Here is a 27,701-nt window from a genome sequence, read left to right as displayed (position 1 = left end):
ACACTAAAATAATAAGTTATTTCTGGGTTGTTGGATTATATATTTTTTTCTTTATGTTTCTCTGTATTTTCCTTATTTAAATTTTATTTGTATCTTTTTCTTTATACTGCTTAGTATTTTCCAGTGTTTTTTATAGTAAGCATGCATTTCTCTTATAATCAGCAAAGTTCTAAAAGACTCCACTTTATTTAGGTTTCTGTGCTTCTGAGTAAATCTTTTGGCCCTAGGTATTCTCCAGGGTAAACAGAAAACTTCTGAAGTTAGTTGGCAATTTATTAGATGGACACTTGATCTTTGAACGGTTTTCTCCATATACCTGTACCTACTTCTGCTACCTACTCTGTTCTGTGGAATCTTCTGCTGTCCATGACTGATCTGCCCTAGATGTCTTTGCAATTTTTCTTATCTTTTTAATTTTTGTTTTATCTGCTTTGCTTATTTAGATTTCACTTTGAATGTTCAGAATATCCCCTTCCTCTGTGCCCAAATTTAAGAAATATGTGCAGGTCCAGGACAATTCAGAGTGGGCTGGAGTCCTTGGGAGAAGCTTCCCTTGTTGATGTTTGTAGTCAGCAACAGTGCAGGAGAGGTGCCTTGTGGGGTAGTGACCTCATCGGGACACCTAGTACAGGGCCCGGAGGTGTGGGGTGAATGTGTTCCTACACTGTACAAACCTGTGTCCCAGTCACTGGTGTTCATGACTTACAGCCCTGTGAAGCTATTAGCTTAGACAGGCTGGGACCTCAGAAAATCTTTGCATTTGCCTTTGAGCTGTGTTCCCTAATGGGACTCAGTGGTTGTGTTTTGAATTAAGTGAATGATTGAATTCACTGAATTATTGAAAACTGTGGAAATTGTGTGGAAATCTCAAACGTATTATAAGAAAAGTTAATAACAATCTCTTGATTGTTTAAAGCCTGATCTGTGCTCACCCACAGGAAAAAAGAAAGGACGGGAAAAGAAAACCTTTTCTTTTGAACCAGATTTTAGTGGTTCCGATTGACTGTGCTATTCCAGCAATCACTCAAAACAAAATTCTGGAATTCTTTATATTGTTGTCAAGGCCTCCCACTTGAATGGCCTGCCAGTCCTTCGCATCCAGAGTAATTAATAAGCTAAGTAGTTTTTCTTTGTGGAACAGCTTAGCTCTGTTCATATCGGATCCTAATTATCTGTTGTCAGTTGGAGCCCATTTCATGCAGGTTCCAGGCAGCAGCGACACTGCCCTCGGAGGGAGGGAGGCTAGTGCAGAGGACGGAGTCTGGGAAACCCGGCAAGCCATCCCCGGTCTTCCCCCCGTCTGGTCACGCCTTGCCTCATTTTCAAAGGAAGAATGTTGGATTACCTATTTTAGGACTTATTTAGTCCTCCCATTTTGTGTCAAAATAGTGGCTGACCCCTGCCATTGGAAGATCTATTTTAGAGATGGAACAGGGGAAACCAAGATAATTTTTTAAATGCCTGTCTGTAGAAGAGGTTAGCTGTAATTGCATTTAGATCGTTAACAAATCCTCAGTAATTAGAAAGTTGTATTTTTAAAAGTAAAGAAATTTTGCTTCTATGACATTGTGACAAGGGAATGTCACGTGGCAACCTAAGTGAAGTTTTGGTTCTCAGATGGCAAACGCTGCCATTTTCTCATTTTATCTGGAGAAGACTTAATGCTAACAGTAGTGTTTTTGTTGATTTTAGATGGCTTATTTGTATTTTTTTTGAAAGATTTTATTTATTTTTTTGACAGAGAGAGACACAGCGAGAGAGGGAACACAAGCAGAGGGAGTGGGAGAGGGAGAAGCAGGCTTCCCGCTGAGCAGGGAGCCCGATGCGGGGCTCGATCCTAGGACCCTGGGATCATGACCTGAGCCGAAGGCAGACACTTAACGACTGAGCCACCCAGGCGCCCCAGGTGGCTTATTTTTGAAGCCTCAAATACATTTTCTCTTTAAGTCATTATGGACTTATTTCAATAGCCAATTAAAAATTCTCTTACCAAACCATCATGGATGGGATCAAAGGAGAGAGCGATTATTCCTTTTCCAGGAAAGTGAGATGTATGATCCACATCAATTTATTTTATTTATTTATTTATTTTATTTTTTTAAGAAGATTTTATTTATTTGACAGAGAGACACAGCGAAAGAGGGAACACAGGCAGGGGGAGTGGGAGAGGGAGAAGCAGGCTTCCTGCTGAGCAGGGAGCCTGATGCAGGGCTTGATCCCAGGACCCTGGGATCATGACCTGAGCTGAAGGCAGATACTCAACGACTGAGCCACCCAGGCACCTGATCCACGTCAATTTATTGTCTGTTTTCTCAAAATCTGACTATTATAATAGATACTCAGTTATATAGAAACTCTGAAAACTGCAGAGAAATTTGATTGATATGTTATTAGTAACCCAAAATACTCAGGTCTAAAAATGATTAAAGCTAATATCAGACATGAATTGGCATATTGCTTATGCCATTACATAAAACAAAATGGCTAAAAGCCATTTGAATTTCAGAGCTGATAATGGCCTCAGTAGTTTCAAATTTATTTTAAAGACAGATTTAGATTTAAGCAATAGAATTCATCTTTTTGGGGGCGCCTGGGTGGCTCAGTTGGTTAAGTGACTGCCTTCGGCTTAGGTCATGATCCTGGAGTCCCGGGATCGAGTCCCGCATCGGGCTCCCTGCTCGGCAGGGAGTCTGCTTCTCCCTCTGACCCTCCTCCCTCTCATACTCTCTGTCTCTCATTCTCTCTCTCTCAAAATAAATAAATAAAATCTTTAAAAAAAAAAAAAGAATTCATCTTTTTTGGTGATACCAGTATAAGAGATTTCATTTACTATTTTTTCTCCTCTGGTAGTGTCTTAATCCTGTTCCTACTAGCTTAGGGGAAAAGGAATAATTAATTGTAAGGGCACCACGGTATCTGAGAAACCTTACAAGTCATTGGAATAAGGACTAAAAGCCATTAGAATAAGGAAGCACCTACCTTCTCCTCATCCCCTTCCTGCCCTCCGTTCTTCTCTGCATGGCAGCTGTGTTGGAGATCCTCAAGATGACCCCCCCCCCCCCGCACCCCCGTTCTGGTGATTCAGTAGGAGGAGTCATAGCCCTCAAGATATAGTTATGTTCATGGCTGTGGCTTTTTACAAAGAACATATACAAAGCAAAATTAATACAAGGAAAAGGTGCATGGGCGAAGTCCAGAGGAAACCAGGCACAGGCTTCCAAGAGTCCTCTCCAAGTAGAGTCACGCAGGATCCACTAGGTTTCCCCAGCGACAGCCCAGTCAGGGAAGCTCCTTAGAGACCCAGAGCCCAGGATTTTCACTGAGGACTGGTTAAGCAGGCAGCCTCTGCCCGTGTGTAACAAAATTCTAGACTCCCAGGAGGAAAGCAGGTGTTTAGCGTAAACTGTATTGTTTGCACAATGTAAGCACAGTGAGCCACTTTTATTGGTTAGGGAATGGTAGGAACCCTCCCCAAATCCATATTCCCAGACACCAGCTTAGGGCCTCTCTTGCAAACAGGCCATTTCAGGGGTGGCAGTCAGACCTTCTATGTTAACTCTTTTCTGAACAGAAGGAGATGCACTTCATCCCACCCACCCCATACCTTCAGATGAGGTGCTAGCAGTGATGTACTAGCATCTCCAGATTCTCAGGAGAGAGAATTCGCCCAGTTAGGAATGGATATCTACCTGGATGCAGGCAGTAATGGTCAGGGTCACCTATATCAGCATGGATATTGGGAATTATTTTTGTTTGTATAGGGACTGGCAGTTGGTTTGGGGATTCAGGAGACATTCCACAAGGAAGTCAGTCATAGGGATATACGTGTGGAAGAGCCTTTCAGATACTATGTAGACTCGATTTTGCAAAGGCCCTCTTAGGAGTGGCATCACACAATAATAGAGAATACAAAATAATCCCGTGAACCCAGGTTTCGGATTAGATTCAGCAGGCCCAGTTGCTCTGAGTGAAATAGGATAAGGTATAGGTATCACTTGTATAAAAACAGTGAGTGCCTAAGATATTCTGTAATAGATTTGGATACCTTATCCTTAGGTATTTTATAATGTCTTAGTGAATTTTGTTTTTTACTATTCTAATTGGAACCAGTTGGGCTCCATGGAAATGGCCTGATTCTTCCCTGAGATTTAGTTTTATAGGAGATGTACAAGAATAGTATACACTTTTACAGTATTCCTACTTGTTTTGTGTGGTTTTGTTTGTTTTTCTTTTGTTATAAACTTTCTTGTTAAAACTTTCAGCCTGTACTATTGAAGATTATGATTTTCAACCCTCTCCTTCTATTTTTGAATAATGCTTAATTTTTTCAATAGTGCCCATATATAAGGAGCTCTAATATTCCTTGAGGCATGGATATCTTTTATCTGTTGGAGCCTGGGTGATACAGGGCATTAAGGTGACCTTGGAGGCAGTTCCCAGAATTGGGAGACACAAAGCCTCTGCACAAACCTATTTCTGGGATGCCCTAGGAAGGACTGTCACCTATGGAATTTGTTAACCCTGTCAGGTCTACTGCCTGTGTAGAAAGTGTTTCCAGATCCCTTCAGGCAATGGGAAACCACCATAGAAATGTCATCATACCCCCATGTGGTAGAGCAACCTTGAATAGATGCATAATAATTTAGTATTGAATTAATTTAAGGAAAACATGCACATGTGCACACACACGTGCACAGAATACATGCACGCACACAAAGTATGTATGCCAGGAAATTAAAACCCAGTGCTTCTGCCAGACCCTCATTTTTCCTTTGTTGTGGTTCACATGTGGATGATGCTTATTTGGAATTAGGTCAAAAGAAACCATGCAGCCTCCACAGTGTGGATAGCAGACAGAGTCTGCTGCTGTTGTATGTGCATTTGAGCTCCGAGGGTGCTGGTCTGGCCTCCAGCATGGCCAGGCTGCCTCACAGTCCGTGTGCAGTGCATGCCAGTGGCCTGCAGATGAATCCATCTGATGGCCAGGTATAGGCACCTTGTCTCAGCAGTATCCTCAGGCTGGTTTTTGCTTTGTATCCCAAACATCGTTGAGACAGGAAGAGGGACAGAGTTCCAGAGATGATAAGATTTCTAAGGAAAAGTGAAATGTTTCCAGAGATGATAAGACTTCTAAGGAAAAGTGAAATGTTTCCTTGTGAATTGAAGAACAGAATGTAAACATAGGAAAACATTTCCCCAGTCCCTCAGTCAGATGAGCCGGAGGGCTTTTGAAAACTACTGAATCCGCCTTGGGTCATGGACTGCCAAGAAAAAAAGTCCTCCTCCCTCAGATGAGCTGGATTTGTATGCTGTTTGTATGTTTAGGGTGCAAATATACATTAGGTAGCATTATTGATTCCTGGGGACCGAGGTGTCATCTCCTTGAAGGAAACCTATTCTTCATATCCTCTACAGTGCCCTACTCAATAAACGTGTCAGCTGACTAATATGTACCCTCAAAAGTAAGTGTTCAGGAAAAAAGAGGCAAAACTCAATATTAGGTTATTTCAGTAATCCTGTGTGTTCCCTGGCACTCTTCTACATCTTTGGGGCTAAGGACCCCTGTTTTGGGAAACACTAAGGTCTGGTGTAGGGAAGGCTGAGCCACGATGCACAGACAGTAGTAGGAGGAATGATCTTTTAGACAGGGCAGTATTTTTTATTGTGAGTTTTACCAGCCTTACTGAGGGAGAGGGTGCTCCAAGATGCTCCTCCGTAAAGACTCCTAGACAGAAACCTGGTTTTATTCATTAGCACCCAACCTGTAGCGTACTTGGTTTCCATGATAAATAACACTTCTGATGTACATTATCTGTCTTCTATCTTAATGCTGTTGTGGGTATTATTGTTGTTACCTTTTTATATTTCACCCAAAGTGTGTGGACCTTTATGGGTCGGGTTGGGTTAGAAATAAATAGTCTTATTAGTGGTTAATCATTCTAAATTAATGGATGCATACAAGTTTTATGAAATTACTACGTAATAGATTTTTTAGTTATTAGCTGCTGCCACTCAGTTAATCGTAGCTGCAGTTGTTTTGTTAGGGTGCCGTACTTTAAGTGGGTCTATATTTTGCTCTATTATTATATTATATTTTGCTCAAGTTCAGATCTGCATTTGTGCTGGTCACATAGTCTTATCTATGGTAATTGAGCATTGGGTATGTTGGTTGGTGGAAGGATGAGGCCGTGACACAAGAGGCCCTGTCCTCACCAACCTGCCCGGGATTGGCATGCAGGTGTATAACATCTGTTGCATCTTTTGTTTTCACAGTGAGAGAAAAACGCAAGAGTCTCTTCATTAACCATGTAAGTGAAGCTGTCTCCTTGTGTTCTTCATAATGATTATACTGTGTAAAGAGCTTAAACAACCATGTCTGGAATAGGTACAAATGGTTTGTGTTTTTTTGTCAATACATGGAAGAATGTGAAGAATGCTGTGATGTACTTATGGTGTTTGGCTTGTAATTGGACAAGCATGGCTTGTTATTTCCACTGTCCGAAGTGTTTTTCCAGAAGCCCCGCACTGCTCTTGTTCTGGGAAGATGTGTGTGAACAGTACCACAGCACATCTACGCAGGTCCAAATGAAAGCCACTTCTTTTAAATTTCCAATTCTTTCCTTCTTCTACCCCACCCCCAAATTACTATTTTTCTCCCTGTAATTCACTTCTATTTGAATAAACCCATAATTGTTTCTGTGAGACTATCTGCCTCCACACACACTTTCTTCTCCTTAATTGGTATTTATAGGTCCAGTAGAGTCTCTTTGTTCTTTGGGTGCTCACAGAAAGAATAAACTTGATAACATTTTAGTTTTAAAAGGATTTAAAAAAAATTCAGCTCTAGTCTTTTGGCCAGTTCTGAGCAGTGTCTCCATCATCTGCTGGCCAGGCATAAGGTGTCTCTTTGAGATACTTCGTTGTTCTTCCTTGAGCAGCAGGTGCAGCTGGCTGGCTCCATCTCTGCTCTGTCCACCCTCCCACTAACACCTCCCCACCCGGTGACCCCCAACTTGTACCTCTCAGGAGTGTGAAGACCTGCCACTTTCCTCTCCCTCTAAATATATGCCTCTTTATTTAGGAAAAAAAACTGTCTCTCTGAGGTATGGAATGATGAAGTAGGTGAATTGCCAAAATAAGTATGCTATAAATTCTCATATTGAAAAGAAGAATGATGTATTTGACCTTATAAGGGTTTTTCTGAGAATTTCTAGATTGTCTGCCTTTAAATATTTGTGGATTTTGAAGTATTTGGCACTGAAGCTGTGTTAAAGAGACTTAAAGCTATATTTTGCCTTCCCTGCCTTTTGGAAATCTGCACAAAATGCAGTTGAAAAGAAATTCATAAGCTGGACCCACGCTCTCAAAGGGGCTCCATGCTTGGCCCTTAGGAGATTGGCAGAGTCAGGATATACATGTCTATATGGTGTTTGAAGGGTCAGAGAGAGGGTCTGTAGTTTTTATTGGATTCTTTTTTTTTTTTAAGATTTTATTTATTTATTTGACACAGAGAGAGAGACAGCAAGAGAGGGAACACAAGCAGGGGGAGTGGGAGAGGGAGAAGCAGGCTCCCTGCTGAGCAGGGAGCCCGATGCGGGACTAGATCCCAGGACCCTGGGATCATGACCCGAGCTGAAGGCAGACTCTAACGACTGAGCCACCCAGGCACCCCTTTTATTGGATTCTGAAACATTCGTGAGCTCTTCCCTGGCCTTCTCAAATTTTGAAGCATCAGTGTATAAAGCATCTATGAAATTAAAATTTATGTCGCAAGGAAAACATATACCTTATTAAAAAAGCAGTATATACTTAGACATAGAAATTTGAGTGATTTGAACTAATTTTAGAAATCCTTACTTTTCATTTCTTTGCCTGCTGGGTGCCCTCGGGTACTCTCTGACTCATTATTAGCACATCTGACAAGGAACTTGCAAGGAAGAGAGAAGAGCTCAGACTGCAGACAAGTTACCTTTCCTGGTCATTGCAGCTCTATTAAAGGTGTTTTGAAGAAAGAGGAGGACAGGAGTTTGTCCATGCCAGCTATTGTGATTGTGGCTAATGAGACAGAGATGTACTCTCTAAGTGCTAATCCGCAGATCTGTTTGTATACTTTCTCCCACGTAACCTCACACTTTGTGTGGTGTGCAGTCCTGGCACACATGGAGTACATATCTCTTGGACCGAGCGTATGGATGAGAATGGTAGGCTATGCACTGTAACCCAGCTCAGCCCTCACACCTCTGTAAAACATCTCATCTCCTGACACAGAGTGAAATCACACAGTTGTTGAAGTCTGCTTTCATGTGCTTGTTCCTATAGAAAAGAAATCTCTGTGTTGATGACTGTGTAACAGCGTGACCCTCCAGTCTGTGAACAGACCTAGTTGCAAAGTAGCATATTGGTTCTGGCTGCGCTGGGAAAAGTCACTGGAATGTGCCATTCCAACCAACTAGAATATAATTTGAGTGAAATTACTACAGATTCAATTAGGCTAATAAACCAGCTGTGCTTTTCAGGTTTTGAGACACTTGGGAGGTTAAGTTAGACACTAGACAAAGGGTAAGTCCTCCTCCTCCTCATCAGGAGCAGCAGTGGTCGTCTCTTGAGTACTTTACCCTGTTTGTGCCAGGGTCTGTTCTAATTAGTTGAACCTCCTTAGTAGCCATTCTGGGTAGGTACAATTTATCATTTCCATTTTACAGATGAGGAAAGTGAGGCACAAAGAAGTTAGGCAAATAAGCAGCAGGCCCGGGATTGGGAACCGGGTGGTCTGGCCAGAACTCCCCTCTTAGCTCTCATCCTGTATGCTTCTCAGAGGATGATGCCAGTTCCCATTTGGATGGAGGTTGTTAAGCTTATTTATCTAAAGTTAGAGATGACATTTATAATTAAATTTTTATAGAATCTTTTGTAGGACTCATTTCTGAATATGGGCCCTAACTAAAATTTGTAATCTAATTTGTTGTTGAACTGTGGAATAACAGTTATTCTTTGCCCTTGCTTATAAAGCCTCTTTATTTTTTATTTGCTTTATTGTGAGGGATGTTGTTTCTTTAATTTCTTCTTCAAGTTTCTGAAGAACATATTTAGTACACGTTGCTAAGATAATCTACGAAGAGGCTACTGCTAACGAACAAAGAAAGCAGTGGCTGTTGTAGGTAAGCCATTTTTAGAACGGTGGGGGTGGTCAGCTCTAGTTCTGGATAGTGGTGACTTCTACTAGTTGGAGGAGAATTCGGCTTTTCTGGCTCCCAGCTAGCAACACCTTAGCAAGCGACAGGAGTAGATTTTGGGAATATTATGTAGGGAAAGGATCAGTTGAGAATGGAACACCACCCAGGCTGGAAAAGAGATGGGCCTTTAACTGGCTCAGAAGAGCCAGGACAGACATAAGATTAAGTGAAAGGAGGCTGCTTCTGAAAGAATTATTATAGGTTTTAAAGCTTGAAACCATTTGAGGATAAACCTCTCTAGGTATTTTGACAGTTAAGTCAGGGTGAATTTTAAAGATTAATATTCTACTCAGCATCTATCTGTTTTATTATTTTTTTAAAGATTTTTATTTATTTGACAGAGAGAGAGACAGCAAGAGAGGGAACACAAGCAGGGGGGAGTGGGAGAGGGAGAAGCAGGTTTCCCGCTGAGCAGGGAGCCCAATGTGGGGCTTGATCCCAGGATCCTGGGATCATGACCTGAGCCGAAGGCAGACACTTAGGGGGCGCCTGGGTGGCTCAGTTGTTATCTATGTTTTAGATGTAATTATATTAACAGTTGTTGGAAAATATAATACATTATGAAAGACACTTAGGTTTTTAAAAGAGGGTTGGGTAAAGAGCTTTATTTAAAGTTTGTACTTTATTCAACATTTGCTAAAGTTTTGGCTTTGCTTTTTCTTTAAGGTTAGCTATTTTAATGAATCTTTTAATTAAAATGTGAAGATCTCTTATAAATTGTGAGTGGCGTTGCAGGTGTGTGGAGTCTAGAATCACTGTTGAAACTGAGGGAAAACTTATGCCTTTTACTTTGGCCTAATTTTTCTGTGACATCCTCTTGCCATTTGGTGACAGCATACCTAAAGTGAATGGATCATTCTAAGTTGAAAAGAAATTTAAAAAGAATGAATCAGGGGCGCCTGGGTGGCTCAGTTGTTAAGCGTCTGCCTTCGACTCTGGTCATGATCCCAGGGTCCTGGGATGGAGCCCCACATCGGGCTCCCTGCTCAGCAGGAAGCCTGCTTCTCCCTCTCCCACTCCCCCTGCTTGTGTTCCCTCTCTTGCTGTCTCTCTCTCTCTCTCTGTCAAATAAATAAATAAAATCTTTAAAAAATAATAAAAAGAATGAATCAGAAGTTGAGTGGCTGGACTACCTTAGTCTCATGAAAAACAATTACAATATTTGTCTTAATAATGAAATAGATGATATTTCTAGAAACTTTGTGAGAGAATAAAGTAACTATAGGGTGTTACATATCAGTTAAGCAATAGTCACACTGTTAGCTGGACTTAGAACCAAAAGGATTTTGCCAAAGCTCTAGACCTACCACCTGATAATTTGGGGACCTTGAAAAAGTCTGGAAGTCTCAGTTCTCCTGTCTCATAGAATAGGACATAATTCCTGGCTTACCTGACTCAAATGTTACAATGGAAAGGAAGGTGATTTGCAAACTAATTGTAACATCATATAAATATGTTGATGTTATTACTGTTACTGCCTCTTGGAATATAGATAAATTCTGTTTAATTTTCCAAGTTCAGTACCAAAACTGACAAAAGTCTTTCTGGTATTTTGAGTACGGGTACAGTGTTTTCATAATTGTAAAGATCAGGGTGGAATATATTCTCTTCAACTTTGGGAATACTGCTGTGTAGAGAGTTGATAGTCTTCTTAAGTAGATAAATTCTGAATTGATTTCTGCCATCTAGCTTTGAATGGGATAGTAGATTCCTTCTCAAAGGATGTCTATTCTGTTATACTCTACACCTGTTAAGCCGTAAAAGTCCAAGAATGAAGTGAGTTTGATCCAGGAACTGAAATTTAAAAAATTCGAAACCTTGCTTTGCCTTTTTGGGAAATTTGCTCTTAATAGAACACAAATTTATTGAGTAACTGCTATGTTGGCATCAATACAATATGCTTGGACGGTGTGAAAGAAGCCTCACTAAGATTTTAATCTCAGTAACATTTTAAAAGTCCAGGAAGATCAAAGGATCCAACCTATATTTTGAAATAATTTCAAATTTATAGGGAAGTTGTAGTAATACAAGAATATAGGATTTTCACAGCTCACTGAGGGAACCTTAGATATTCTGGCTCTCACACACTCATTCTTCTTGACACAGGATGTTGAAACAGGGGGCACACTTTGTTATTTTATCTCAGTTTTTTTTTTAAAGAGAATCTAGAAATGATAATGGTGTACACACTGATAATGTTTTTTTTTTTTTTTAAGATTTTATTTATTTATTTGAGAGAGAGAGAATGAGAGACAGAGAGCAGGAGAGGGAGGAGGGTCAGAGGGAGAAGCAGACCCCCCGCTGAGCAGGGAGCCCGATGCGGGACTCGATCCAGGGACTCCAGGATCATGACCTGAGCCGAAGGCAGTCGCTTAACCAACTGAGCCACCCAGGCGCCCCCACACTGATAATGTTGATAGAGATAAGTTCGTGTAAGGTGTCAGGTCCTTGAGTGTCTTGGTTATATCTATAAAACACTTTCTCTTGTCTTGTCCTGTTTGTCTCCTGTTTGCTCCTCACCCACCCTTTCTTCATTTGGTCACTCTTATTATGTGGCACAAATAAAGTGCGGCTTGTAAAATGTAATGGTGTATACAAATACAGGATAGCTAACAGGTGGAATTGCTTTCCTGGTGCCTTCGTAGGTCATTTTGAAAACTACATTGTCCTTGTTAAGACACACAAGTAAAGGGGTCACTAAACCAGAGTTAGGATTTGTCCTAGAAACTTCACAGCATATTGTTGGTGGGAGTTGCTCTGTTTGAAACCATGATCTTTTGTATATGCTGTCAGGATCTCATCTGTGAGTAAGACAGCACAAATTCTTGATCATGGTTGCCTGGTTTTCACATTGCTTAGACACTGTTGTATGGCTGGAAGGAGCTGTTCTTATATGACTTCAGTCTGTGACTTCCCAGTTCCTTTGTTGTCATTTACTAAGGGTAGAGGGGACACAGCTGTTCCTCACGTGAGCTGGACAGGCACCCTCTTTACTGTGCCATTTTAGTTTTCACCTTTTGCTTCAGTTTCAACTTCATCACCTTGCTTAGGGATTTCTAGAGTAGAGAAAGCAAAGAAAAAACAGGAAGTCTGAGAAAGAGCAAGGACTTTGCCCGAAGAGCCCTTTAAAAAGCAGACTCTCTTGCCCCTTACTCTTTAAGCAGAGCCTCCCCCCGCCGCCAGCATCTCTGTGTTAGTCTGTTCTTTTACTTTATATAAACGTTGTTATACATATGTATGTTACATAAAGTTATATGTGTTATGTATGTTATGTAGTCATATAAACACATACAACTTTTACACATATATATATTTAACTTTTTTGGGAAAAATTTCAAACTTATAGAAGTTGTAATAATAATAGTACAAAAAATTCCTGTATACCCTTTACCTAGATTTACCACTTTTAAGCCAGTGTTTTATCACTTTCTACCCATCCTCTAATCATTATTCTATATATTTTCTTCTGAAATGTTTGGGAGTAGATTATCTGCATCATTCCCTTTACATCCTAATACTCTACTGTGTATTTCCTAAGAACAAGGTTATTCTCTGTATAACTAAAATATTGTTATCAAAAGCAAGAATTTAACATTGGTAAAATTCTTATTAATTAACTGTCCATAATCCAGCTGTGGTAAGTGGCCCCATAATGTCCTGTGTAGCATGTTTTTCTCTGGTACTGCTTTCAATCCAGGATCACACATGGCATTTAGTGGGTGTGCCCCTCAGTGTCCTTTAATCTGGAGAGATCCTAAGCCTTTCTTTGTCTTTCATGATGCTGACATTGTTGAAGAATACAGGGCCAGGTGTTTTTGTTTGGTTGGTTTTTTAAAGATTTATTTATTTATTTATTTGAAGCGGGGGGGGGGGGGGGAAGGGGCAGAGGGAGGGAATCTTCCAGCAGACTCCCCGCTTAGCATGGAGCCCAGCACAGGGCTCAGTCTCAAGACCTGTGAGATCATGACCTGAGCTGAAACCAAGAGTCAGATGTTTAACTGACTGAAGCACCCAGGTGCCCCAACTTGTTTTTTTTTTTTTTTTTTTTTTAAAGATTTTATTTATTTATTTGACAGAGAGATAGAGACACAGCAAGAGAGGGAACACAAGCAAGAGGAGTGGGAGAGGGAGAAGCAGACTCCCCACTGAGCAGGGAGCCCGAGATGCGGGGCTCGATCCCAGGGCCCTGGGATCATGACCTGAGCTGAAGGCAGACGCTTAATGACTGAGCCACGCAGACACCCCTGTTTTTTTTTTTTTTTTTTAACAGAATGCTTCTCATTTTGGATTTGTCTGAAGGATTTAGGAAAGCATTTGCAGCCAGAATACTTCATGGAATGCTCCCTTGCACTTCTTCGTGTTTCAGATCTGGAGACACAATATCCTTCTGACTTCATTGGTGATGTTGATTGTGATCACCCTGCAAGGAGCTGTCCAGATTCTCTACCCAATATTTAACGACATTCCCCCTGCCAACTAATAAGCAGTCAGTCTATGGGCCATGCAAATATCCTGGTCCTTATCTTCAACCCCAGATTTAGCATCTATTGATCATTCTTGCTTGAACTAGTCTTTATATTTTGGTTGCAGAATGCTAATTTTCCAGCCCCATTGCTTCCTCCCCATGTGGCAGTCATTATTCTGTTCTCAGGGGAACCCTTTCTTCCCATCCACCCATTCTGCCATCCACCTTTAGTATGGACTTCTGGATTTCTGTTTTTTCAATGATAGCCATTTCTGTCCTTAATTATTTTGATGCTCATATTTCCCTAGATTGTCTAGTGTCAGTCTTTTCAAACTGGCTCTGTGTTCTTGCTGCATGCCCCCATCATTTTTTTTGAGCACTTTCTTGCTTTTTAGTACAGTAAGATGTTTTAGGCTCACCTTGTACCTCCTGGGTCAGCCCTGGAATCAGCCATTTTTCCAGGGAGCCCTGGTCCCCCCCCCACCCCCACCCCCCCGCCAGCCCCAGTGACAAGAGTATTAGAAACCCAGATCTAGAATTCATTGTACTCCTCGGTGCTGGGCATCAGTGTTTCTCACTGGCCCATTTAGCAAACATGGCTAGGAAAGAGACATTTTAGAAATCATTAATTCCTACTGATACTTTAATTTCCAGTTCTAGTCCATCCCATCAGGTGTTTTCTTGCTTTTGGTTTTTAACTATTTTTTTCCTTCTATGAAAAATTTATTTTTAAAAAACCAGCTTTATTGGGATATAATTTACATACCACAAAATTCACCTATTTAAAGTATACAATTTAATGGTTTTTAGTATATTCATAGAGTTGTGCAACCATTACCACAGTCAATTTTAGAATGTACTCATTACCCCAGAAAGAAACCTTGTATTTATCAGCAGTCACTCTGTTCTTCCTCTCCCCCCAGCTCCTGGCAACCACAACTCTGCTTCCTGCCTCTACAGATTTATCCCTTCTGGACATTTCATAGAAATCTAATCGTACATTATGTAGCCTTTTGTGACAGACTTCTTTCGGTAGCATGTTTTCAGGGTGCATCCACATTGAATTAGTTTATATTAGAACTCCATTCCTTTTTATGGCAAATACTATTCCATCGTGTGGCTAGGCCATATTTTATCTATCCATTCATCAGTTGATGGACATTTGGGTTGTTTCCACCTTTTGGCTATTATGAATGATGCTGCTATGAACATTCTTGTACGGGTTTTTGTGTGGACATATATTTTCATTTCTCTTGGGCATATACCTAGGAGTAGAATTGCTGGGATATATGGCCATTCTATATTTAACATTTTGAGGAATTGCCAAACTATTTTTCAAAGTAGCTGGTCTTTGGCTTTTCATATTGTTTCTGCAGTTGTTGTTTTTTTTTTTTAAGATTTTATTTATTTATTTGAGAGAGAGAATGAGATAGAGAGAGAGAGAGCATGAGAAGGGGGAGGGTCAGAGGGAGAAGCAGACTCCCCGCCGAGCAGGGAGCCCGACTTGGGACTCGATCCCGGGACTCCAGGATCATGACCTGAGCCGAAGGCAGTGGCTTAACCAACTGAGCCACCCAGGCGCCCCTGTGTCTGCAGTTTTATGAATTCAGTTTTAAACTCTGATCAACAATTAGCTACTTGTTTCTTCAAATCGCAACTCTTATTTTTTCTTTACTTCCGTTTTACTTTTTAAACTTTTCCCAAGAGAAGAAATTACCTTCAGGAACCGGGAACATTTTTACCAATATGACTATACCTGCATTCATTGAGAATTTTGAAGGGATGATGCTTAAGAACAAGTTGGTGTAGCAAGAACACTTTATTAGGAGTCAGGTGGCCTGGGGCGCCTGGGTGGCTCAGATGGTTAAGCGTCTGCCTTCGGCTCAGGTCATGGTCCCGGAGTCCTGGGATCGAGTCCCGCATCGGGCTCCCCGCTCTGTGGGAAGTCTGCTTCTCCCTCTGCCTCTCTCTCTCTCTCATGAATAAATAAATAAAATCTTTAAAAAAAAAAAAAAAAGGAGTCAGGTGGCCTGAATTCTGATTGCTCTGACAGAGCTCCCCTTTGTGATGCCCAGTTCTTGTGTGACTTGGTAAAGCACTTCGATTCTGTCACCCATAAAGAGGATTGCTATTGCTTACCTCCCAGAACTGTCTCGCAGGATAGTTATGAATGGCAATGGAGATAGGATATGTGTGGGCCCTTAAACATTTGCATTGTGCATATTTGAGCTTCTGCGACAGTTTCCTAATTATGTAGAAGAGTGAGCTCAAATGAAGTAGGAAAGAAACTTGAATTTCTTATATTCTGAGGCAAGTCTAACCTATTTTTGAGTCTTTCTGTAAATTAAAAATTTTAAGACCTACATTGGATAAACATCCACCCTACTTTACCCCCAGCATTCTGGAATATGCTCATTTCCCACCCCACCCTACCCAGAAAATACAGCCTGGACTGTATATGCCATTGCATTTAAGAAATGAAGTAATAGAAAAAAATGTTATTTGGAAAATGAATCTCTCTTTCTTTTGTAGCTGCAGAAAGGACCCAGGGAGCAGTAAATACACACTGTGCTAGTTGCCCTGCGGAAGCCTCCGGAGGGGTTGGGAGGCCCAGGGCGGCGCCGCACATCCTCAGTACGCAGCCCTCAGTGCTGTCAGGAAAATCTCTCTACCTCAGATAGTGCCAGACCTAAAAGATTATATTTCTGAATTTTGCCTCACAGCCAGAAATTTAATGACAAAAAGTACTTCTCGTTGTAGAGTTGGTGCACTGAGCCATAATAAAGCCAAGATTTGACCTGGGATTGAAGTACATTATGAATGTAATTATTTTGTAGTGACAGCATGCATGACTCACAGTAGAGCATAATTTGACCTCAGTGCTGGCATTTGCCCCATTTTTGTTCTTGAAATCCAATGTTGGTTTATTTTCTGTTTTCATATTAATGATTTTGTCTGCTTCGGTTCTTAATTCCATGGATGTTTGCTTTTTCTTTTAGTTTTTCAGAACTTGTTTTTTCCTGCTATAAAAAATTGATCCTGCTAAAAGCTGTTCAGTCTCCCTTTTTCTTTCCATGGAATATTAGTTTGTTAATACCTTGAGATCAGAAACGAGGGGTCTTCCTTTTGTTTATTCTGTTATTTTGTCATTGGGTCTCTGAGGCCTGTGGTGGTATTGGAAGGATGCTGGTCTCAGCTGTGAGTGGTTCTGCCCTCTTGGATAAGAGGGTTTGTGTGGACTTGGAAATTGCACAGAATGTCCTTGTATCCACTCCATATTGGCTGTGTGACTTGGGCAAAGATACTTTCTTAATCTCACGAGGGAACTACCACACCCTGCCTTCATGGTTTTATGAGGCTATCTACACATCATGAGTGTTCAGGTGGGGTGGCAGGTGGTGGCTGTGGGCACCCCAGCCCCTTTGTCCACCTCTCCTTGCTCTTCCCACATATATTTTGCACACATCAGTCCTTCAGTTAATTCTTAATAAAGGAATAGTAGTGCAAATTTCATTTCTCTGTGTTCTGGGAAACTAGCCTTCTCAATGAAGGTCATGGCTTAAAAAAAATGAGGGAACTTTCATTTTTGAAGATTTTATTTGTTTTTCAAACTTTTACAACTTTTTTTCCTCTACTAATATTACCTCATATTTCCTAATGCTTTATTTTTATTTGATCCTAACAAACCCTAAGAAATAGCAGGTCAGTTTTGTCCAACCATTGAAAATGGGAAGTTAAAGCACAGAGACTAAGTGTTATTAAGTGACTTAATAATACTCGTTGAGCATGTCCATGTGCTCAGCACTCCAGGTGTTACCCTGGGATAGCCCTCACAGCACCACAATGAGCTCTCCATATTTTATAGATGAAGACATTGAAGCTTGGGGAGGTAAAGCATATAGTGACCTTATAATTTATTGCCCGAACGGGACACTGTTGAGAGTGAAAAGGGATGCTGTTGTTGGTTACTCAAGGACAGCGGGCAAACTCGGACTGTCCCCAGCAAGCCAGGACATGTCATCTCCTACTTAACTAACTTGCCCAAGTTTATGTAACCGATCAGTGGCAGAGCTACAACCTGAACTCTAGGCTTTCAGACTTCAGCATGCTCTTGCTTCACTTGTACTGGAGTGTCTCATCCATATTAGCTCCTAGCAGGACCACAAGAGGGCCAGGGCTTTGGCCCTTTTGTTTTGCCAGCCACTGCCCCGCTGCAGTGTGTCCTGAGCGTGTCGTTATTTCTCTGTCCGTTGGCAAGAGCCCTTGCCATGAGCTCCTTTTTGCCAGCTTTTTAATACATGGCACTCTCCTTTCTGCTGTTGGTAGGAAGGCATGGACTTTGGAGTCAGACAGATGTGTTCACAGATGTGAACTCTGGCATCTTAGATTTGACCTTGGAAACATTACTTAATTTTGCTCCTTTGACTTACCTATAAAATGAGAATTCTGCCTGCCTTGCTAGGGGTTTGTGAGCTGTAAATGAACACATGTAAAGTATCCAGAATACTGTTGGCTTTTATTTGATGGCCATTAAATAAAAGTTGTTGTTGTTACTGTCATCATGTCACCGTTTAATTATATCTAAGTGTAGTGTATGTGGAAGGAAGAAGTGAGTGGTGACCTGGGGACATGAAGAGATGATGAATGTCTCCTCCCTGCAATGGAGAACCTCTGAATCATTTAAGCAGGGAGGTGACATGATCTGATTTGCTTTGTAAAAAGATCACAGTAGCATCAGAGGGAGACTGGTTTGGAGAGGAATGAGCCTAGAGACAGGATGGCTTTTGCAGTAATACAGGTGAGAAGTGATGGAGGCCATTCATATACCAGTTAGTGGCTGGAGGGATGTACAGGAAAATGCTTTTGAAATGTATTTAGGAGGTAGAATTAATAGTACTTGATGCAAGGATACCAAAGGAAAGACAAAATATGTGTGGGTTTCTGGTTTTAAGCCATTATTAATTGAATGGAAGAAGAGATTCGTTTGTCATTTGAGGTGCCTATGAGGAACATTTAGGTGGAGAGCTTGGAAGAGAGGTTTTGCCAAAGAGGAGAGATTTGGGACTCAAAGGAGAGTAGAAGGAAGTTGAACTAATGAGACTATAGGAGGACCCCCTAGGGAGAGAGTATACAGGGAGAAGAAAAGACTGTCACCTCCCAGGGAGTTCAGAGAAATGGAGTCCACAAAAAGGGACCTACTAGCCAGAAAAATAGAAGGAAACTAGGAGAGAGCTAGGACTGGAAAGTACTCATTACAATAGCGGTTCGGGGTTCTTTGTGAATGGGTATTGCATGTGGAGTGTGAGCCAACTTCTAGAAAATTTGAAGAAGCAGAGTCATTACCTAGCCCTGGCCTGGAGAATGGTAGGTCTTCCACTGGAGGTGAGGGGGGCAGTACTACATGTTTGTTTGCAAGGGAGGAAGAAGCAGTAGGGTGGATGCTGCCCGATGGGCTCTCAGTTCTCTGCAATGCGTGGTGCTGCGGGAGCTCAGCATGAGGCAGCCGACAGAGGATCTGAGAAGAAGGTGGGGGTTGGGATACTTGGGAGAAGGATTTCTGGTCATTGTGGAGGGTCCAGTGTCAGTCTTATCCCTGTACCATTTCTCTTTGTTCTGCACTTGGATTGTCTGTGTGTGTGTATGTGTGTGCGCGCACGCGTGTGCATCTACATATCTTTGTATCTGACAGACATCTAATTGGAATCACAGAAAGGGATGATCTCATTATTTGGGACACATGATAACTCTTCAATAAAACCTTCTTAAATACACAGTCCAACAATTGTCTGTTAATGGATCTGGGTGTAAATAGGTTATTTTATACTGTGGACATTATGTGAATAGGTGGACTAGACGATCTTCACTCCAGTTCTAAAAAGTTTTATTCCACGTATTTATTACTTAATTTGTAAAATATACACTATTTCAAAGATAAAAATTTTTATTAAAATATTTTGAATAATAGTTTAGAGCATTTATTTCCTTAAAATCCATAATTGGGCTTCTCACTGATTGGACTGTTCTCTGCTGCTCTTCCAAGCAGTTTGTGGTTGACATTATAGTATCTGCTCTTTCGCCAGGACTGTCATTCTTGGTACCATCTGTCTGAGCCAGCTAACGATACTGCTGTGCCCTTCCTTTTCCAGTAAAATGTTGTCTTAGGTATTTTCTTCGGTATATTTCTAATAAGTTACAGACATTAGCATAAAAAAGCATTCCTATCACTTTTTTGACATGTTTTTTAAAAAAATTTTTTATTGTTATGTTAATCCCCATACATTACATCATTAGTTTTTGATGTAGTGTTCCATGATTCATTGTTTGTGCATAACACCCAGTGCTCCGTGCAGAATGTGCCCTCCTCAATACCCACCACCCCCTCCCCTCTAGAACCCTCAGTTTGTTTTTCAGAGTCCATCGTCTCTCATGGTTCGTCTACCCCTCCGATTCCCCCCCCTTCATTCTTCCCCTCCTGCTATCTTCTTCTTCTTTTTTTTTTTTTTTTTAACATATATTGTATTTTTTGTTTCAGAGGTACAGGTCTGGGATTCAACAGTCTTGCACAATTCACAGCACTTCTTTTTTGACATGTTTAATGTACTTTTTATTTAACAAGGACTGATGTAATGCTTCTCATATGCTGGCCCTTCTCTAAGCACTTTATAAATATTAGCTCGCACCTGCAGTTGCCACTCTAGCATCTGTCTTCTTGACTGCAGCTCTCCAGCGCATCATGTGGCCATGTTATTTATGAGCAAGACTGAAACCTAATTGGAAGATTTTAGATGTGCCAAACATACACATGTACGAGCATATGGACTTTTCAGAATCATGGGATGACTAAATTAATGTAGTATTATGCTATATAATATTAAAACTGAGAACCATGTATCTGGTGCACCATGTGCTTATTCAAAATATTTAACAAATGAGAACACACTTTCTGTGAATGTACATGTGTCTCTGATGCTTCAGAGGCTTCACAGACACTTCCAGCTGTCTGTGTTGCAGGATACACATTGGTGCTGCTCGTCGGAAGGTGTTGGTGCCTGGGCTGGCTCTCCCTTCCCTCTGCTACACAGAACCGTTCAAAACAGAAACCAGAGCAGGAGAGCAACCCCAGAGGCAAGAGCTTTTTTGCTGCAGGATTCTAATTATTTGAACCTTTTAGTGACATGGATTTCAGATCCAGAGAAGTACACATTCTCTGAATCTTGTAGTCCTGACATTCAACAAGTGATTTAACACCCAAATGGTATTATAGACTGATGAGGCACCCTGCAACTAAAAATCTTTATAACTCAATACTGAGGATTTGTATTCAATTTAGACGTTGTTGTAGAGTTTGAAAGCTTAGTTGGTGTTCCCCTGGCAAACTGAGGGCTGTGGCACGCCAGCCCTGAGTGCTGCGATGCTGCCGTTCTGTGGGGCTGCTTTCAGGTAACCCTCTGACCCTTAGGGGACTGTGTGCGCCTGGGGGTGTGCCTGCCCGTGGGCTCACGGAGGGAGTTTCTTAGACTGCAAAGGGATGTGGATGATGTTCACCTATCTCATATCCTCTCCTTGACACCCATGCTCATGTTTTCTTAGGGAAACTATTTATTCTTCGCAGTTCCTATCACATTTTAATCCTGAGAAATTTGTGTCAGAAGGAATAGTTGAAACCACACAAAATAAAGTGAATTATTATTGTCCTTTTGCTTTATTGTTGGGATTATATCTAAAGTTACCCCGTGTCTCTAAAAATTCATTAACATCAATTAATTACTGAATTTTTGTGTTAAACATAATATCTGTTGAGATTTTGTTTGTAGTAGGTTTTACACCCATGGGGAAAATTTCATAAGACCTTTAAAAGCTTGCCACCTGTATTAATAGCTGTATTATGTTCTGAGTTTTTAATGTGTTTTGTGTGACTTAAATATGATTGCTATAAGAGCTTAAGAAGAGAAAAAATTATTTTTAGTGTCTTTGGATTGTCGTAATGAGAATGTTATGATTAATTTGATAGATATGAAAATGCCATTTTAAAATTGACATTCAAATTGTAACTTGAACTTCGCAAGTTTTTTTGTGCCCTTTCCTTACACAGGCACAAAACAGTGTGAACTTATGAAGGAAAGCCTGAGAACTGAATTTCCTGACTTTGGTTATTTCCTTCTGACCCACATGCTATTTATAAACCAGTGCCAGGGAGGGTTATAATGTTTCGGTAGTGCAGTGCCCTCTAGCTGTGGTCTAAGGAACTGGACACTTGAAATCGTGACTATTACCATTTATTACTTAGTTTTGAGGAGAGATTCTGTTTATAACATTGGTTTTGTATTTCTCAGGCTATTGCATATTTTCCTAATTTTATTACAGAGGAAACATGATTAAATATAAAGTAAATTTTAAAGTGTGGAATAGGGCCTTTGGTCTCTGATTAGCTTTAAGGCTTCCTTTACATTTGTGAAGTGTGGACACAGGATTTTATTGCAGATGGGCACTTGAGGCAGCCAGTTTTATTAGCTCTGAAGGGATTATTTGCATCAGTTGCTGAAAATGCCTCTTAGACCGTCAACATAGCACCAGACAAATGGAAACTTGTTTGGGTGATTTGTTTTTGTTTTTTTTTTTTCCTAACTTGCTTTTGAATAAGAATTATCTGGAATAATGTCTACTAATCCTATCGCCCACATATTGGCAAAAATCTATTTAGTATTCAGTTAGATGTCATCAGTGTATAATTTAAATTCTGTTTTCTTTACCAGTACCTTTCAGAAGTAGTACTCAGTGCTGAGGTGCTTCAGAGAGCCCAAAGTTTTTACATTTGTGAAAGAACCAGTCATAAGACAGAACAGGCACTACCTGAAGGTCATCCATTGGTTGTATTTTCAAAAGTATCAGATAATCTTCCTCTTTAAAATGTGTTTCGCCCCTAACAAAGCAATACTTTTTTCTTTATAACTTCACCTCCTGAATTCAAGCCGATTAACCAGGAGATCTAAATTTACATTGGCTGCATTTTCCATGGCCTCCAAATCAGCTGTACCCCAAGAATAAAGAAAATGGGTACAGTTGTCTCTTGCCTTCATCTTGATGCATAAAACCAGGATGCTGCCTTAATTAGGGGCTTTCACTGGTGTAATGAGCAGTGTACTAATTGTTTCACACAGGCCCCAGGGCAGGTGATTTTTATGGACCCTGCAAAACACTCTTTGGTGCTTCCTTGCAAGAGAGTACTGTTCTCCCAGTGAAGGAGGTTTGGGACTAGCAGTGGTGGTAGTGACTTCTACATGTAGAAGAACAAGGGATTTCATTGTATGAAGAAAGTGTTTTTGTACTGTTCTTGCTGGTGGTATTATTATTTCTTGCTAAGACATTTTTCATCTGTGGTCTGATATCAAGTTTTAAGGGGATGATGTTTCTTGGAAGAATTTGGAGTCCCACTTAATTGTCCTGTCTTGTTGCCATTGTTTTCTAGCATCCTCCAGGACAAATAGCGAGGAAATACAGTTCCTGCTCCACTATTTTCCTAGATGATAGCACAGTCAGTCAACCAAACCTCAAGTATACAATTAAATGGTGGGTATACTCATTTTTGCTTAACTGAATGCTTTTTCTGTTCCTTAACCTGACAGCTAACTGGCTGGTTGTGGGGTCTGGAAGTGGTAAGATTGGGCTGGAGGAGGCCATTGACTATTGAGGAAATCTGTTTAAAAAGTGATCTTGGTAGTTAAAATGTGGGGTGTTCAAAATATTTGAGCACATTACCATTTACATAAAAGACCAAATTTAAAAATTATTTTAAATGTAGATGAACACATGTATTTGATTTCTACCTTCCCACTCTTTATTAAAGCCATCCTGGAATAACTCAACTAATATTTTACCTTTGAAATAAAGTGGGTCTTTTGTGGTCCCATTTATGCCTCAGGGCTACAGTAGAAAGCAGGCCCGACGGTGACGGTGTATTTGCCCAGAATCGAGAGATCTGAGTTCTGATCTTGGCTCTCTCAGCAACAGGGAGGGTTTGGGTAAGACCCTTCTCTTTGGAACCTTGTTTTAAAGTGAGGCTTAAGGGAGGAAGGGGGGAGTCTTTGGATAAACTCCTTTCCCTTTTGGGCTTCAGTTTCCTTATTTTAAAATGGGAGGTAAGAGGGAAGGAACACTTGTTTCTTATGATGTTCCATTAGCATTGTGATAATAATGGCCTTCGACAGAGATCACAAAACCTGATGTGCTGGGGTCTGTAGTTATCATTTCAACTGCAAAAAACCTGGGTTATTTTATTTCTATATGTGTTTTAAGAAATTACACAGTTAACAACAGGCCAAGTTAGTGTCTGATGTTAAGTGTTTAAATTTCTGAATAAGAAGTATTCTTTCATTTCAGTGGGCCATGTTTTCAGGCTTAGAAGCCCTATTCTGAGTGTGACCATATGTGACAGTAAATCCCAGTCTCAGTCAGGCAGCAGGGACTGTGTCAGTCTTCTGTGGAAAGCAGCCACTCCGGGAGGCGGGGGGAATGGGACCACTTGGAGGGAGGCTGCCTTGTGTCCTCAAGGGCCGCATGTTTTCTGAGATTGAAATAGAAATGCAACTTCTTCCCTTATTACCTTGGCATTTAAGGGCTTGATAAATGACAAGTGGGCATAAACCCAAACGGTCCACATTTGCAGCTGGGAAAAGGTATGCATGTCCTAGCCTTGGGGCCATGGTTTACTGCCAGGAAATAGGAAGTACAGTAGCTCTTGGAAGTAGTTTCTAGAGTAAATCATTAGTAATTGTGGAGAGCAGCGGAAGGCGGCTGACATCTGCACAAGTTCCGGAGACCCTGGAATGAAAGCTGCTAACTTCCCTTTAATCCCGGGACCCTCTTGGATGCGAAGGGAGGCCAGGTAGAGCAGAGGCACCTTCCCTTTCAGGGCCAGCAGGAGCTCTTGGGATTTACAAATGGATCCCATTCAGTTTTTCAACACTTCCCCCTTGGACAACTTAAAATTGCCACTGATTGTAACATAGTCACTTAGGAGCCTGGTGGGAAAACTGGCTAACACTTTGATAGTTCCATGTCCCCTAAGTTATAAATGTGCTGCTGTGCAAACCAGTGGTTCCAAGCCCTGGCTACACCCTGGAGTCCTCTGGGAGCTGGAAAGCACAGTGACATTTGATGTCTTGCCCTACAGATCTGGTATCTGGATTTTTAACACCCTCCCTAGGAGATTCTAGTAGGCAGCCAAGTTTGAGAATTCCTGATGTAAGTGCACAGTTGCTCTCCTCTCCCCCACCAAAGTTCACTTGAAACTTTTAAATTATAGGTTAATACGTGGAGTAAAAAGAGCTAAAAGCTGGCCCAGTTAAAGAGTAGACTGTTGAAACAAAACATTCAGTATTGATACTGTGACTTCCCTGATCCAGAAGACATTTTCTTTGCACCACCTGAAATTCCTTTAGTCAGTAATTCATTTATTTTAAAAAGTGCCGTCTTCTTCAAAATGTGTATTTTGGACCTGGAAGCAGGGTGGGCCCTAACTGAAGTAGTACCATTAGAATCCTTCCCTGTAAATGCCTGCATCTCCCACTTGGCTGGGTTATAATCAGGGGGCTAAAGAGTAAAAAACATTTCAAGGTGTTATCAGGTCTGGCTGAACTTTAGCCAGGGTCTTTGATGGTGTAAGGGGAAAGGGATGCTCAGAAGAAGGAGCAGTGTCAAAAAGCAGGATAGGAAGAAGCTAAATCCGAATGCCCTCCTATTCTGAAATTGTACCTAAAACTTATCCTACACCTATCAAAAGGAAACTCCTATTTTCCTTTTTTGCTTCTTCTGCTTTCCCTAAATCCAAGCCCTTTTCTTGGTCGCCTCCCCTGGGACATTAAAAATACCCAAACCATTAATACTCTTGGGCTTCACTGTGGACATGGTGAGTATCTGTGGGCTGAACTTGCAAGTATGACCTTGTTTCTTTGAGAAAATCCTCTGAGTTCTGAACATCGATTTCTAACTTAATTTTTAAAAGAAAACCCTTCTGTAAATTGTGGGCTGCCAAAAGGAACAAACGTATTTACAAATTCTAGTTGAGGAATGCATGGAGGGTCAAGTGCTGTTCTAACAATGAACGAAAAGTCTTAAGTGTAGCAAGTTTGGGTATTCTGTGCTCATTCTTTTCATAGACATAATTTCTGAGAACTTGATTTTCCCATCTTTCCCCTAAATGCCAACAGCTGTGGTTTGAATTTAGCATTTGCTAACCAACCCACATGCCTCTGCAGCCGACCTCCATCTCCCCCTTAAAAATCCTATAACAGGCATAGGAATGACGATTAGAGAAAAGGGTGGAGGACCAGTAGGGAGCCCCATGCACACCGCTGGCCACATCACCCATGGTCCTTGGCTTCTGAGGGTTGGAGAGAGCTGCTTGCCCACCTGCCTCCACCCCCTTGGCTCAGCTGCGTTGTGCTGCCAGAACCCACCACCTCTTGGTCTTCAGAGATTTTAGGATTGTCATATGCTTTGCTAGGTAAGAGGACAAGTACAAGGCCAGCAGTCACAAATCTGTTTTGTTTTCTTGGTCAAGAAAATAGCATTTCTTTATACCCAGCTATGTGGCAAAAGCAGTTGAGCAAACCCTTTGGTCCAAATGTACTTCTGGTTTGACCCCAGCCCATCTTTGGTGAGACCTCACCATTTTCTGAGAATGTAGCAGAACTGACGAGGCCTCCGAAGCCCAAAGTGTGGGACTGATTTTCAGCGGACTGCCCTGTGCCCCCAGAATCACTTCTTTCAATATGACCAACTAAACTGGCCCATGGAGCTGTGCTGTATGTGAATTCTGAGCTTGTTTTCTTAGTCTTCGGGATGTAACCTTGAGGGGAAATTGTCCTACCTTGTTGCTCTATTTTTCCTGAGTCTAAGGCCATGATGATGTCCAATCTTGCTTTTGGCTTGGGAGATTCAGAAGATAGTGACCTTGGGACCCTGAAGATTGCACTCGATTTGCAGAAGCAAAAACACCCCTTGAGATGAAATTATTGCTAGGGGAATAAGCATAATAATCATGACCTTTGTTTGAAATGATTCTTTTGTATATTTTGTGTGGTTATGCTAATAGCTGTGTAATATAGGTTGAATTGTCCTAATTTTTTGGTGAGGAGATGTAGGCTCTGGGAGGTAGATGCACTCTAATAAATGAAGGAGCCAGGTTTTAAACCCAGGTGGTTCTGACTCTCCATCCAGAAATCCTTTTCCTGTGTCATGCTCCCTTGAAGCGATGAACCTAGTCACTACAGCAAATCCAGTCATACGAAACATCAATATAACTCTGACATTAGATTAGAAAAAAGTCATCACAGCATGACTATTAAACAAATTAAATGGTAATTTCTTCCTTTTCCCCAGAGGCAACGTGGTAGCACGAAAGGGCCCCAAACCACCAGTCAGAAATCCTGGCATCCAGTGTCTGAACCTGAATTTTTCTCATTTATGAAATAGAGTTGATAACATCTGCTGTTTTTCATCACAGGGCTGTTAACGTATGCTTGAAAACTGTATTATTTTTATTTTTAATTCTGAAGCCCTTTTACCCCAGTTACAATTCCTTTGTCAGCTTGGATACTCTTGAAGATGTTAGGAGAAAGAGAATATATTGCCATTTGCTCACGAGAACTTTTAACACTCAGCTGAAATCATATGAATGAATAGGTCCAGAGAGAGAGAGAGAGACTTGAAAGACGAGTGATTTCTTGTCTGTTGTCATAGGAAGTCACAGGTAAGCCTCTGAGCTGTTTGGAATCCAACGCTGAGTAAGCTGAAATGTTTAGGACTGAGCCCTCCACCTGCGTCTTGATGCCCCGGATGGCAGTTTCTGTGCTCTGAGTACCCAGAGCACAATCTGATGCAGCCAGTTAGTGATACTGTTAGAAGCTTAAAAAATAAATTTTGTTCTCCTCGATAAATTTTAAAGTAAAACAAAAATAGTGGAATGATTTATTTAGACAGCTTACAGAAGAGGAAATTAAAAA

At 41.1% G+C, this 27,701-nt stretch overlaps 1 protein-coding gene across 3 annotated transcripts in view; it reads left to right on the top strand.

Annotated features, from left to right (window-relative positions):
* CCNY (cyclin Y) overlaps positions 1–27,701 on the top strand; it is a 224,043-nt gene that overhangs the window by 160,635 nt on the left and 35,707 nt on the right. For 2 of the 3 annotated variants that reach the window (XM_045874172.3, XM_054507278.2), the window contains 2 exons: positions 6,274–6,308; positions 23,165–23,265. In XM_045874172.3, the coding sequence (XP_045730128.1) occupies positions 6,274–6,308; positions 23,165–23,265 (136 nt within the window). The remainder of the gene's footprint in view (positions 1–6,273; positions 6,309–23,164; positions 23,266–27,701) is intronic. The other variant, XM_064591830.1, reaches the window with a different exon arrangement.

The sequence above is a fragment of the Mirounga angustirostris genome, unplaced genomic scaffold (genome assembly GCF_029215605.1).
Source record: "Mirounga angustirostris isolate CCGP_5_RB_7025 unplaced genomic scaffold, mMirAng1.0.hap1 SCAF_5, whole genome shotgun sequence".
NCBI lineage: Eukaryota > Metazoa > Chordata > Mammalia > Carnivora > Phocidae > Mirounga > Mirounga angustirostris.
This window is presented reverse-complemented; position numbering and strand designations above follow the sequence as displayed.